Raw genomic sequence first — 12,215 nt, forward strand, 5'->3', positions numbered from 1 at the left:
CGCTGCCTGAGAAACCCCGTCTTTCTCAGACAGTGTGGAGCGTTGTTTATTCCGGCGTATAAAAGTAGAGGGTTTCCGGCGCCATGTTGGAGTCAGCTGAGGGTTGCGTACGAACGCCCAGCACGGTTGATGCTACTCTACCTGGATCGTTGGGCTCTCCGATTCGTGTGTCAAGGTAAGAGACTGAGCACATTTGGAATGCTTTAGCTCAACCAAAAAATTTATGGGTACTGTCCTATGCTCTGTGGAGGGAATGAACGACACATTTGTTCTAGCATCATAGGGGGTCCTGGGACTCAAAGTACGGTAACACTTTATTTTAAGGTACACCTATTCACCATTAATTAGTTGCTTATTAACATGCAAATTAGCAACATATTGGCTCTTAATTAGTCATTAATAAGTACTTATTAATGCCTTGTTCTGCATGGCCTTATTAAACAACCAGTAAGCGGTTTAATAAATGAGGTATTTGTACTTGTGCTGTCTTTGTTATTCTACCACTGAACGAGAGGGAACCTACTGTATAGATAGATCCATTTTTCAAAGATGTAACCCATCACTTCTTTATTGCAGTAGTTATGTGCTATAACATATTAACTAATTGTGAAAAGGAGGCAACTTTAGATTAGGGAACATGTGTTGGTTAATAAGTGTTCAACTATTAGTGAATTAGTAATGATCAAGATGTCACTTTAGTATGGGGAACATATTCTAAGTAACAAAGACTTAATTTAGAGTTATTTGAACACTTAATATTTGTAATTTTGTGTTTTGTTATGTTCAATAAGTGGTATTAAGGGAGAGTAACTATTCCTGGGGTACTACAACCTTATTAAGTCCATACTAAGCAAAGCATATTGAGATCGTAATTCATATACAACAACTTCCTTACTTAATACTAATAGCAAGAATTCTGAGGTTATTGAGGGAAGACTCTTAGTTAATGGCTTACTGGTTGTTTAATAAGGCCATGCAGAACAAGGCATTAATAAGTACATAATAATGACTAATTAAGAGCCAATATGTTACTAATTTGCATGTTAATAAGCAACTAATTAATGGTGAATAGGTGTATCCTAAAATAAAGTGTTACCCAAAGTACATTATTATGCTCTGTGGGGAATGAAACTACAAGCTCACTCCAGCGGTTCTTTGTGGAGGATGTAGCTACCAGTATATTCTAGCATCATAGTTGTCTATATATTACTGTTTGCTGTTCATTATCTGCTGTTTGCTGCTCATTATTTATACCCAACCGGTATAGATCAGTCTCTCCCTCCTTACTGTCCAACCTAGCATACAAGTCATCATACGCTTCTTGTTTGGCCTTTGTTACCTCTACCTTCACCTTACGCTGCATCTCCCTGTACTCCTGTCTACTCTCCTCAGTCCTCTCAGTGTCCCACTTCCTCTTAGCTAACCTTTCTCTGTATACACTCCTGTACCTCCTCATTCCACCACCAAGTCTCCTTGTCTACTTTCCTTCCAGATGACACACCAAGTACTCTCCTACCTGTCTCCCTGATCACATTAGCTGTAGTTGTCCAGTCATCTGGAAGCACCTCCTGACCACCCAGAGCCTGTCTGAATTCCTTCCTAAAAGTCCTGCAACACTCTTCCTTTTTCAGCTTCCACCATTTCGTCTTCTGCTCTGCCTTTGCCCTCTTGATCTTCCTCACCACCAGAGTCATCCTACACACCACCATCCTATGCTGTTTGGCTACACTCTCACCTACCACTACTTTGCAGTCACTGATCTCCTTCAGATTACATCGTCTACACAAGATGTAGTCTACCTGTGTGCTCCTACCTCCACTCTTATAGGTCGCCCTATGTTCCTGCCTCTTCTGGAAGAAAGTAATTACCATAGCCATTTCCATCCTTTTTGCAAAGTCAACTAACCTGCAATAGAGCTTGAATGCTGCTTTGTTCAACTAACCTGCAATAGAGCTTGAATGCTGCGATGTTCTGTGCTTCAGTGTTTTCACAAAGTCGGTCTTCACATTCATTTTAGCAGCAGTCTAAACCATCTTGCAGTATGACTGATTTGCTTCATTCAAGTTGTTGGAGCACGGGGTTCGGCAACTAGCAGTTACCCGGTTGACATGTTGAGTGAAGCGCTCCCTGTTGGCTTTTTGGAAGTTCCTAATCTTGACATCCATACCTTGAACAGGCTGGACCACAGATGGGATGGTGATGAGGGATTGTTGATGGTGTGACCTGGGAGATATATCCAGGGTGTGTCTCAATGGAAGAGACTGGCTGTTGGGCCATTTAACAAAAGCCAGACCTGGGTGGTGTAACAGTCCCAAAGCCCAGAGTAGAAGGAACAGGGCTACTTTGGACTATGTAGGAGTGTCGCATCAACCGTGTAGATGTTTCCTGGTAATTGGTGTTTATGATGATGATTGTAATGAACATCTTTACAGTTCTTAGCATTCGTACGATTGAACATGTATAATTGTACGAATATTAACTTTCGTGAGAGCACTTCTTTATTTTGATCTCCAGGACCCATGTGTCCTACTTTTCTGAAGAACATTAATAATTATCCCCGCAAGTTTTGACACACACTCGCACGCATACACACACACACACACACACACACACACACACACACACACACACACACACACACACACACACACACACACACACACACACACACACACACACACACAGAAATTGCATCATTTCTTATTATGAGCTTTTGAGACCTTTATATCAAATCTTTTATGTTATTTTCATTATCATTTGAATCGAACACATTGGACACATAAATTTGTATTTTGCATTTTCAGGCCTTACAGGATTAAACCACACCTTTAAAGTCTGTCAGGGTTTCCAGACTCCCTCACAATAGTCTTTACTGCTGACGGAGAGGGAGGGAACATGTCCCATTAATATAAGACACAACTAGAAGCAAAACCAGTTTATTTTACTTTGCATTTGAAGCTGAGATGAACAGACAAAGAATCAAAAAACAAAAACCAAGAAGTGATGACGACAGAGGACAGTGGGCAAATAAAAGAGAATATATTCTAGTTTTGGCAGGGGATGTTGTCGGCTTGGGGAACGTGTGGAGATTTCCATACCTTTGCTACAAGAATGGAGGAGGTGAATATTGGACATTTGTTTATATTTGTTTCAATTATTTCAGTGCTTTTTGTATAGCTCTGAAATAATCTTGATATTTTCTACTGTAACGTGAAAAGATTGTAATGACTACATGACTTTTAATAATTTATAGGTGCCTTTCTGGTGCCTTATGGTCTGTTTGCTGTATTTACTGGAATGCCTCTGTTTCTACTGGAGATCTCAATGGGTCAATATACCCAGGAAGGATTCATCACCTGCTGGACCAAGTTGTGTCCACTGGCAAAGGGTGAGGGTATTTGAGTTCAGCTAGAATGTACAGAAAACAGGAAAATACAAGCCAAGTTGGTACATTCAAATTATAAAGTGTCTAAATTGTAAATTCAAAAACACAATTCGTATAGATCGTTCCAACCTTGATTTATATTTCTATCTATCAGGAATCGGATTTGGAGAACTGATGATTTTATTCTGTAACATCACCAACATTGTACTTGAAGTCTGGGCTCTCTTCTACCTGGTGTTCTCATTCAGGTCCCAGCTCCCCTGGGCCACCTGTAATAACACCTGGAATACAGGTAAGACTCTTACGAGAATAATTTAAGTCATTTGACTATGGATGAAAAGATTGGAAATTGTTTAGTACCACAATCGTAACAGCTGCTCAGCAAAGCGATCAGGTTTGTTACGATTTGGCTCAAAATGACAAAAGACAAAATCTGTCAACATTGCACACCCAGTTTTTGCAGCTGATTTTCCTGCTGAGTGTGTGATCTAAGTTATCTGACTTCATCAAACCGTACCTGTTCCCCATTCACCAACTCAATGCAACAGCTCCCTCTGTCTGTCCCAGAAAACATTGGAGGCAGAATATCCACCATCTACAAAAACAAACATGACAAACAGATCCTGGACGCCCTTATCACACTGGTGCCACCATTTCCTTTTGAGAAGAGAACTTAATCATCCCCATTGGGCTCAATCCTCAATGATCCTCATCAATTCTGTTCTGGATTTTCAACATAAACAGCATACACTGAACACAGCAGCAAGCGTGCTATGTGCTGTGTAAAACCCATCATGTGGCTGTTTACACAGCACAACCTGTTTACAACCTAGGTTCCCCTCCAAGTCACTCATGACGTCCCACAGGACTCGTCTCTAGGTCCACTACTGTTCACAACCTACACTCTTCCACTTGGTCACATGCTGTAATTTGTCTACATGGCTTGAATTTGCATTCGTATGACGATGACACACAACTCTACCTACATACTAATCCCTCTAATACTTTACCACCATCATCCAACTTGATCGACTATTTGAATGATGGTAATTGCTGGATGACCCACAATTAGTTTGGTTAGACTAAGGAAGAACTGTAAAAGCCACTTTATGATTCCGGGTTATTGCCATAAAACCTGGAGATGGTAGAGCCTCCATTACACCAATCCTCACTGAAATCTGTTTGTTCCTCAATCCAGCTGACTGTCTTGATCTTCAGATGTTTAATTCGACGAATATGACAACAAATCATACCAAATGGACTTCTGCAGCGGTAGAGTTCTGGGAGTGAGTCTAACTTCTTTTTATTCTAATAACCATTATGTACTTCAATGCTTTCATGTTACTTCAGGAGACATTTACGTATTTCACTCATAGTGGTCCTACAATGAAGAAAATTTTGACAGACTTTGTCCAACTTGTAAAAGAAATCTAAAGCTATGGGAACTAATTTTATTATGAAAATTTCATTAATACCTTCAAAAGTACATTGCATATGCGTCATCAACATTACTCGGTGCACCAAGACTTAGAGGGCAAGAGTACACCTATTAATGGGTTCAGTTCAGTTCCTAGTAAATTTATTTCCACATGTAATTCATGCCATGCTTCAGTTGTACCTGTTCAATCTTCGTGTCCTCAGGCGGAGGATGCTGGGCATGTCTGGAGGCATTGAGGAGCTGGGCAGTGTGAGATGGGAGCTGGCCTTGTGTCTTCTGGCCTCCTGGGTGATCTGCTACTTCAGCATCTGGAAAGGTGTCAGGTCTACTGGAAAGGTCCTGTACAAACATATTGAGTGTTTGGTGCTTATTATTATTAATCACAATAATGACTACCTTTTCTTTAACAATTTTCATTTCAATTAAGGCAGCGTATTTCACAGCCACGTTCCCCTACCTGATGCTCCTGATTCTACTCGTTAGAGGCTTGACTCTACCTGGAGCTTCTGAAGGGATCTACTACTACCTGTATCCAGACATAAACCGCCTGGCTGACCTAGAGGTGGTCTGTTTTTCTGACTGGTTCTTGAATACCTTGACAATTGCTTAAGATGAATAGATTTCAAAATATGTTTGAATATATACAGACTTTGACCTAATTAGACCAATTAATGTGTCCCAGCTGCGACATATTTGGCATGCATTTAATATTTTTCATAGTTGGGTTTGGATTTCTTGCATGATTTCCATCATTTTGATCAACCTGTTTTGAAAAACATTCAAGAATGTTGTACTAATTTAAAGATGGATCAGAATTCAGTATAAATGATTCATCACAGGTCTGGATTGAGGCAGGATCCCAGATACTTTTCTCCTACAGTGTCACTGCAGGGGTACTTAAGGTCCTGGGCAGCTATAACGACTACAAAAACAACTGTTACAAGTACGTATGTATCTGTGTGTGTGTTTGTGTGTGCATTTAGATAAGAATAGCAGAAGGCTTTGTCTTTGTGTGACCTCCAGGGACTGTCTCTGGCTCTGTCTGCTGAACAGTGGAACCAGTTTTGTTGCTGGATTTGTCGTCTTCTCTGTTCTTGGATTCATGGCTCACAAACAGGGTGTTAGTGTTGACACTGTGACCGAGTCAGGTGCAGTAGATTAAGACATTTAATCACATGAAAAGTTAGAAAATCACCATACAGAGTTGAATCATTCCCTCCACAGGTCCAGGTTTGGCCTTCATCGCTTACCCTCAGGCAACAGCTTTGATGCCTTTACCACAGTTCTGGACTGTCTGCTTCTTCCTGATGCTGATGCTATTGGCTGTTGACACACATGTAATAACATCGGTAAAATTTCCTTCTGAGAAATGTAGACACAGATAAAACAAATACTTTTTCCCCAGTTTATAGCAGTGGAGAGTATTTTCACCTCAGTGAGCGATTTGTTTCCAACACTCCTCCGTGCACCAGTGAAGCACGAGATCTTTGTCCTCATCAGCTGTATATCCTTCTTTCTCCTACATCTTACCTTGGTTACTGAGGTAGTACAAATATTTTCATAAATGTTCTCACTGAAACACACCTTGAAATGGTTAAATGTTGAAATTCATGAATGCATTCTTTTTCAGGGAGGAATTTACATGTACCAACTCATTGAATACTACGGCGCTACCAGAATCTGTATGAATATCATAGCTCTGACTGAATGCTTGGCTCTGGGCTGGATATTTGGTGAGTAATTAATTGTGTGACTTTTCAACTGAAGATAAGTTAAAAACACACCCAATAATATCTAGTATCACCTACTTTAAAAAGTCGTGTATTTTCCTATTTTTACTGGTGGAATAGTACACATTTTGTTATTCCAGCAAATCTATTATTTCAGCAGGTGATCCAACACAGATGTCCTTAGCATGAGCACTATTATAACACTTCTGTCATGACCCCAGGCCACCCAATGAGAGTTTCTGGGTTCCTCACTAGGGTAGAGATTCATGTCAAGAGAACGTTAAATATCCATCCATCCATCTTCCACCGCTTATCCGGAATCGGGTCGCGGGGGCAGCAGCTTCAACAGGGAGCCCCAAACTTCCCTTTCCCCGACATCCACCAGCTCTGACTGGGGGATCCCAAGGCGTTCCCAGGCCAGTGTTGAGATATAATCCCTCCACCTGGTCCTGGGTCTGCCCCGAGGTCTCCTCCCAGCTGGATGTGCCAGAAACACCTCCCTAGGGAGGCGTCCCGGAGGCATCCGCACCAGATGCCCAAACCACCTCAACTGACTCCTTTCCACGCGAAGGAGCAGCGACTCTACTCTGAGCCCCTCGCGAACAGCAGTGTTTCTCACCTTATCTCTAAGGGAGACACCAGCTACCCGCCTGAGAAAGCCCATTTCAGCCGCTTGTATCCGCGATCTCGTTCTTTCGGTCATGACCCATCGCTCATGACCATAGGTGAGGGTAGGAACGAAGATTGAAAGGTAGATGGAGAGCTTTGCCTCTCGGCTTAGCTCCCTCTTTGTGACAACAGTGCGGTAAAGCGACTGCAATACCGCTCCGGCTGCCCCAGTTCTCCGTCCAATCTCACGCTCCATTGTTCCCTCACTCGTGAACAGGACCCCAAGATACTTAAACTCCTTCACTTGTGGAAGGACCTCATTCCCCACTTGGAGAAGGCAGTCCATCGGTTTCCTGCTGAGGACCATGGCCTCAGATTTGGAGGTGCTGATCCTCATCCCCGCCGCTTCACACTCGGCTGCAAACCGGACCAGTGAGCGCTGCAGGTCACAGGATGATGACGCAAACAGGACCACATCATCTGCAAAAAGCAGTGATGCAATCCTCAAGCCACCAAACTGTAAAGCCTCCTCACCACGACTACGCCTCGATATCCTGTCCATGAAAATCACAAACAGAATTGGTGATAAAGCGCAGCCCTGGCGAAGGCCAACAGCTACTCGGAACAAGTTCGACTTACTGCCGAGAACCCGAACGCAGCTCTCACTTTGGGCGTACAGGGATTGGATGGCCCTGAGGAGAGGCCCCCTCACCCCATACTCCCGCAGTACTTCCCACAGTATATCCCTGGGGACACGGTCATATGCCTTCTCCAAGTCCACAAAACACATGTAGACTGGAAGGAACGTTAAATAACACCATGCAAATTATTTAACTATTTAAGAACTTAACTTGGATATATTCCATCAGGTGCTGATAAACTTTCTAACATCATTGAGGACATGACAGGACATAGACCCTCTGTTTTCTTCAAACTGTGCTGGAAATTCGTCGTTCCTCTGCTGTCGCTGGTGAGTCACAGATGTCTGGGTCTGCTACATTGCCAGTCTTATCTTGCGCACCAAAGGGTGACTTGTTAAAGTGACGTCTCAAAATTCCTGTCATTTTTATGTTTTCAAACACACACATACAAAAATTCTTTGCAGATGTCAGTTGTCCTGTACCTGGTTGACTACCAACACCTCAAGATCAATGACTACGTTTACCCCGACTGGGCGTACGCACTGGGGTGGACCATGACCTTCTCTTCTGTTGTCATGGTGCCGCTGTGGGCAGCTGGACTGATGTGTTTCACACCAGGAACCTTCAGACAGGTCAGGATTCACACTATTTGATGATTCAAATGTCTAACACAAATTATTTCCCCCTTAAATCAATGAATGCATTTTACATGCAGCTATTGATTTAGTGAGTTGAACCAGTCCAAAGACCGATATTTGTAGGGTGAGACTGATTTGTGGTTTGGATATTTTTCACTATCACATGTTAATGGTTGATGTCAATATTCTGTTACAAATGCTTCATTAATATTAAATGCATTTAATAGATTTTAATAACAAACCTCACCTTTCCTTGTTCCAGCGTTTATCCGTCCTTTGTCGTCCTGCTGAAGATCCAGCCTGGCAGAGGGGAAAAATGTTAGAGGAGAGAACAACTGATGAACTGATACTGGCAGAAAGAACTTAACGTGACCTGTTAAAGTAACGGGACAACACAGCTATCATACTGGATATAAACATTTAGCTCGTTAGGTACTTTACTGCATATCTTGGGCTGTGGAAAAATACAATGTTTGACATTATTTCACTACATGATGAGAAACGAGGAAAGCTAATGAATAAAATTAAGTTTTTGTCAAAATTCATTCATCTGTGTCTTTTAGTGCAGTGTTTCCCACTGATGAAGGCAGGCTGACTGGTTGAGTTATAGAGATGATGTCATTGTCTGGTTAATGATGATGATTTGAACGCTGGCACAATTGAAGAATCTGGTATCATAACTATATATAAAAAAGAAGGACAGAGAGACAGCAATACAAAGAGACAAAGACAAAAAGATAGGAAGAACATGATGGACCTGGATGGACAGTTTGGTGACTGCTGTAAAATGTAACTGAGATGGTAAGTCTCTTACAGCAGGAACAGCCGGTTCAACCACCAACTACCAACAAAACATGCATGAGCAAGATAATATAATATGGCTTCTGTCTTTGGGCATTACAAGCATTACGGCCAGTTAAGAAGAGAGACCTCAGTGTGTTATGTGTCTTAAAATACTGGAAGTAGACACTATGAAGTCCACTATCATGAGAAGATACTTGGAAACAAACCACCCATTTAATGCGAACATGCACCTTGAGTTACTGTAAAAGAAATGATCATGTCCAGCAAAATTACTTTGTAATAGCAGCTTTTGCCCATGTGAAAGACCAATACAAAAAGGCTCACACAAAAGCAGAGGAGGTAGTAGTACCTCCAGCCATTGATAAGGTTTCAACAGCTGTTGATGAAGCAACAATTGTCAGCGGCCTATACCAGCAGACATGGAAAAGTGTTCAAATGGTTCCAGTGTCTTGGCCAAGCAGTTCTTTGGCCAGTGGAGGGGAATCTGCTTGAAGAGCAATCTGCTTGATGAACTCCAAAGGACAATCTGCTTGATGAACTCCAAAGGACAATCTGCTTGATGAACTCCAAAGGACAATCTGCTTGATGAACTCCAAAGGACAATCTGCTTGATGAACTCCAAAGGACAATCTGCTTGATGAACTCCAAAGGACAATCTGCTTGATGAACTCCAAAGGACAATCTGCTCGATGAACTCTAAAGGATATGTCAACAACTACCTCGAAGAGGATCCTGAGATGGACATCTAGAAGAGAGGAAAGGTCACTCAGTTACAGAGGCATGCTGAGATGTGACTCAATTCAAAAGTGAAGAACTCCAAGACCTGAGGCCTGTACCATAAAACTGGATTACGGTTTAGCGAGATAACTTCAGGTTTAACCCTGGCTTTTCGGTACCATAAAGGTGGCTTACCTTCTATCAGGCTACGTTGTCGTGGTAACCTATGCTGAACACCTAACTTGCTCTGGAGCAGGATAAGTTCAGGATAAGAGCTCAGCAGGTATAAAAGCCCCACCTACTGACCAATCAGTTCTCTTGGAAAATGGCCTGTCTGTTTTATGAGAACCCGGTGGATCTTGGTGCACAGTAGGGGTGGGCGGTACTGGGAATTTTGGTATCGATCCGATACCAAGTAAATACAGGGTAGTATCGGCCGATACCGATACGATACCGATACTTTTTGCTTGGAAATGTCATTGAATATGATTGTCATTGAAAATGATCATTGAATAATTGACACCCCCCCCGAGTTAGTTTATTATAATCGTGATAAACACAGCACAGATATTTTAGACAATAAAAATGTTTGGGTTTTCTTAATAAATAACTATAATGCAAACTTTAACAGTATAAAAAAATAAAATACTTCTACTACAACAACTGTTTCAGAACAAAAGTCAAGAGAGTCAAACCAAAAAAAAGCAGCGATGTAACGTAATGTTATTTCAGGAATTAAAGGTTGTTTAGCACTTTAATGTACATGGTTCACAATAAGTTAGAGATTATGAGAGACTCATTTTGGGGTAATAAATATTGCACTAATGGAAATGGTGTTTCTTCTCATTCACTATATAACTTTTATTTATGTCATTACAAATAGGAAAGCAGTCACATAAATAACAACATCAATAACATATTGTGAACATTGTATTTTTATCTGATTACTTTAGTAATAGAATTAATCAATAGTTTAATCGATTCCTTGGGTAATGGATAGCTGTAGCCCTTAGTAAAACAAGATTTTTTTCAACTGGGTGAACATATAATCATTGAACCAATCTCCTAAAATTTATACCCAATTACATTGTGAAAAACAGATTAAGTGGGTATTATTGATTCTTTGGCTGAAAAGCCTCTCCCAGAGTCCATTGTCTCTGTCCGGAGGATGCAGCAGGCCAGTGGCCAGGTTGGGGGAGGGGCTACAGGTGTGTCTGAGTCACTCAGGCATAGACTCAGAGAGTAGCAGGGGGCGCTGGGTGAGAGAGAGAGGGCGGTGCGCTATTTGCACAGAGAAGCGGCGCTTTGAGGAAATTGGTGGAGGAGCAAAGTATCGATCACAGGACAATAGTATCAATCCGATCCAAGTACTTGCTTAGTATCGATAATATCGATATGTGGATCGATCCGCCCGCCCCTAGCGATTGGTCGCATGCAGCAAACTCTGCCCTTTTTATGTGAGCGCGCACAGATCTAGAGTGGACAAGCCTGAATTGCATTAGTGAGTTGATAGCCGGCTTTATGGTACCGAAAATCCGGAGGGCGGATGTCTCGTTAAGTGAAGCCAGATAAGTAGGAGGAAGCCCGGCTAGGTTAATCAAGCTTTATGGTACAGGTCTCTGAACAAAGTTCCAGATCACAGATTTATCAACAGCAAGATCAAAGGTACTCCAACTTGCCGTAAAGAAACAGATGTGGTCACTTTTTTCATCAGGAAGGTAAAAGGGCACCTGGTGGTGTAGTCCCTGGAAATCCCTCCCCACAGCAACAAGTTGAGTCTGACAGTTTGACATTAAAGTGGTTACTGCTGCAATTGTGGATACTGTTTTGTTTTTTAACTCTAAATAAGAAGCTTAATAGTAGACAGTGGCCACCCACGACAGAGTAGAAAGCCCTGTGTCACCAGGCAGAGTTCAGTTTTGACCAGAGATTATGCACTCTGTGCTGTTATAAGCTGAGTAGTGAGAGCATCTGTCAATAACACTGCTTTTAAATGTTAAGCATTAGCTCATTCAATTTCAAAACATGAGCAATTGCCGAACTAAAGTGCAATCTCCATTACTCTGCAACTGCATCACATTTTTGTAATGACCCTATCATGAATCCAAGTCCAATAGCCTCAGGTCAGTGTGGTGTAATTTCAATTTGATAACTTGCTACAACAACCTCTTTAAATACTTTGTTTGAACTTACAAGGTTTCCATACTTCTATACACTTCAGTGCTGTATCAAAACCACACCTCAAATCTTAAT

The 12,215-nt window shown here is 41.7% G+C and overlaps 1 protein-coding gene across 1 annotated transcript; it reads left to right on the forward strand.

Moving 5' to 3' along the window:
* The first annotated feature begins 2,963 nt into the window (after nt 1-2,963).
* Nucleotides 2,964-8,808, forward strand: LOC137611784 (sodium- and chloride-dependent betaine transporter-like). Its single transcript, XM_068339879.1, has 14 exons — nt 2,964-3,120; nt 3,254-3,388; nt 3,540-3,677; nt 4,584-4,671; nt 5,027-5,159; nt 5,251-5,385; nt 5,663-5,766; nt 5,847-5,971; nt 6,048-6,160; nt 6,229-6,366; nt 6,454-6,556; nt 8,032-8,132; nt 8,268-8,435; nt 8,704-8,808. Exons 1-14 carry the CDS (start codon nt 2,964-2,966, stop codon nt 8,806-8,808), a joined length of 1,743 nt encoding a protein of 580 aa, XP_068195980.1.
* Nucleotides 8,809-12,215: the final 3,407 nt, after the last annotated feature.

The sequence above is a fragment of the Antennarius striatus genome, chromosome 18 (assembly GCF_040054535.1).
Source record: "Antennarius striatus isolate MH-2024 chromosome 18, ASM4005453v1, whole genome shotgun sequence".
Lineage (NCBI taxonomy): Eukaryota > Metazoa > Chordata > Actinopteri > Lophiiformes > Antennariidae > Antennarius > Antennarius striatus.

What these genes read in the sequence shown, in the direction of transcription:
- LOC137611784 (XM_068339879.1), top strand. Translation starts at nt 2,964, where the DNA reads ATGAACAGACAAAGAATCAAAAAACAAAAACCAAGAAGTGATGACGAC. An exon ending in TTGCTACAAGAATGGAGGAG is followed by an intron (nt 3,121 to 3,253) that starts GTGAATATTGGA and finishes AATAATTTATAG; the next exon opens with GTGCCTTTCTGGTGCCTTAT. An exon ending in TGACACTGTGACCGAGTCAG is followed by an intron (nt 5,972 to 6,047) that starts GTGCAGTAGATT and finishes TTCCCTCCACAG; the next exon opens with GTCCAGGTTTGGCCTTCATC.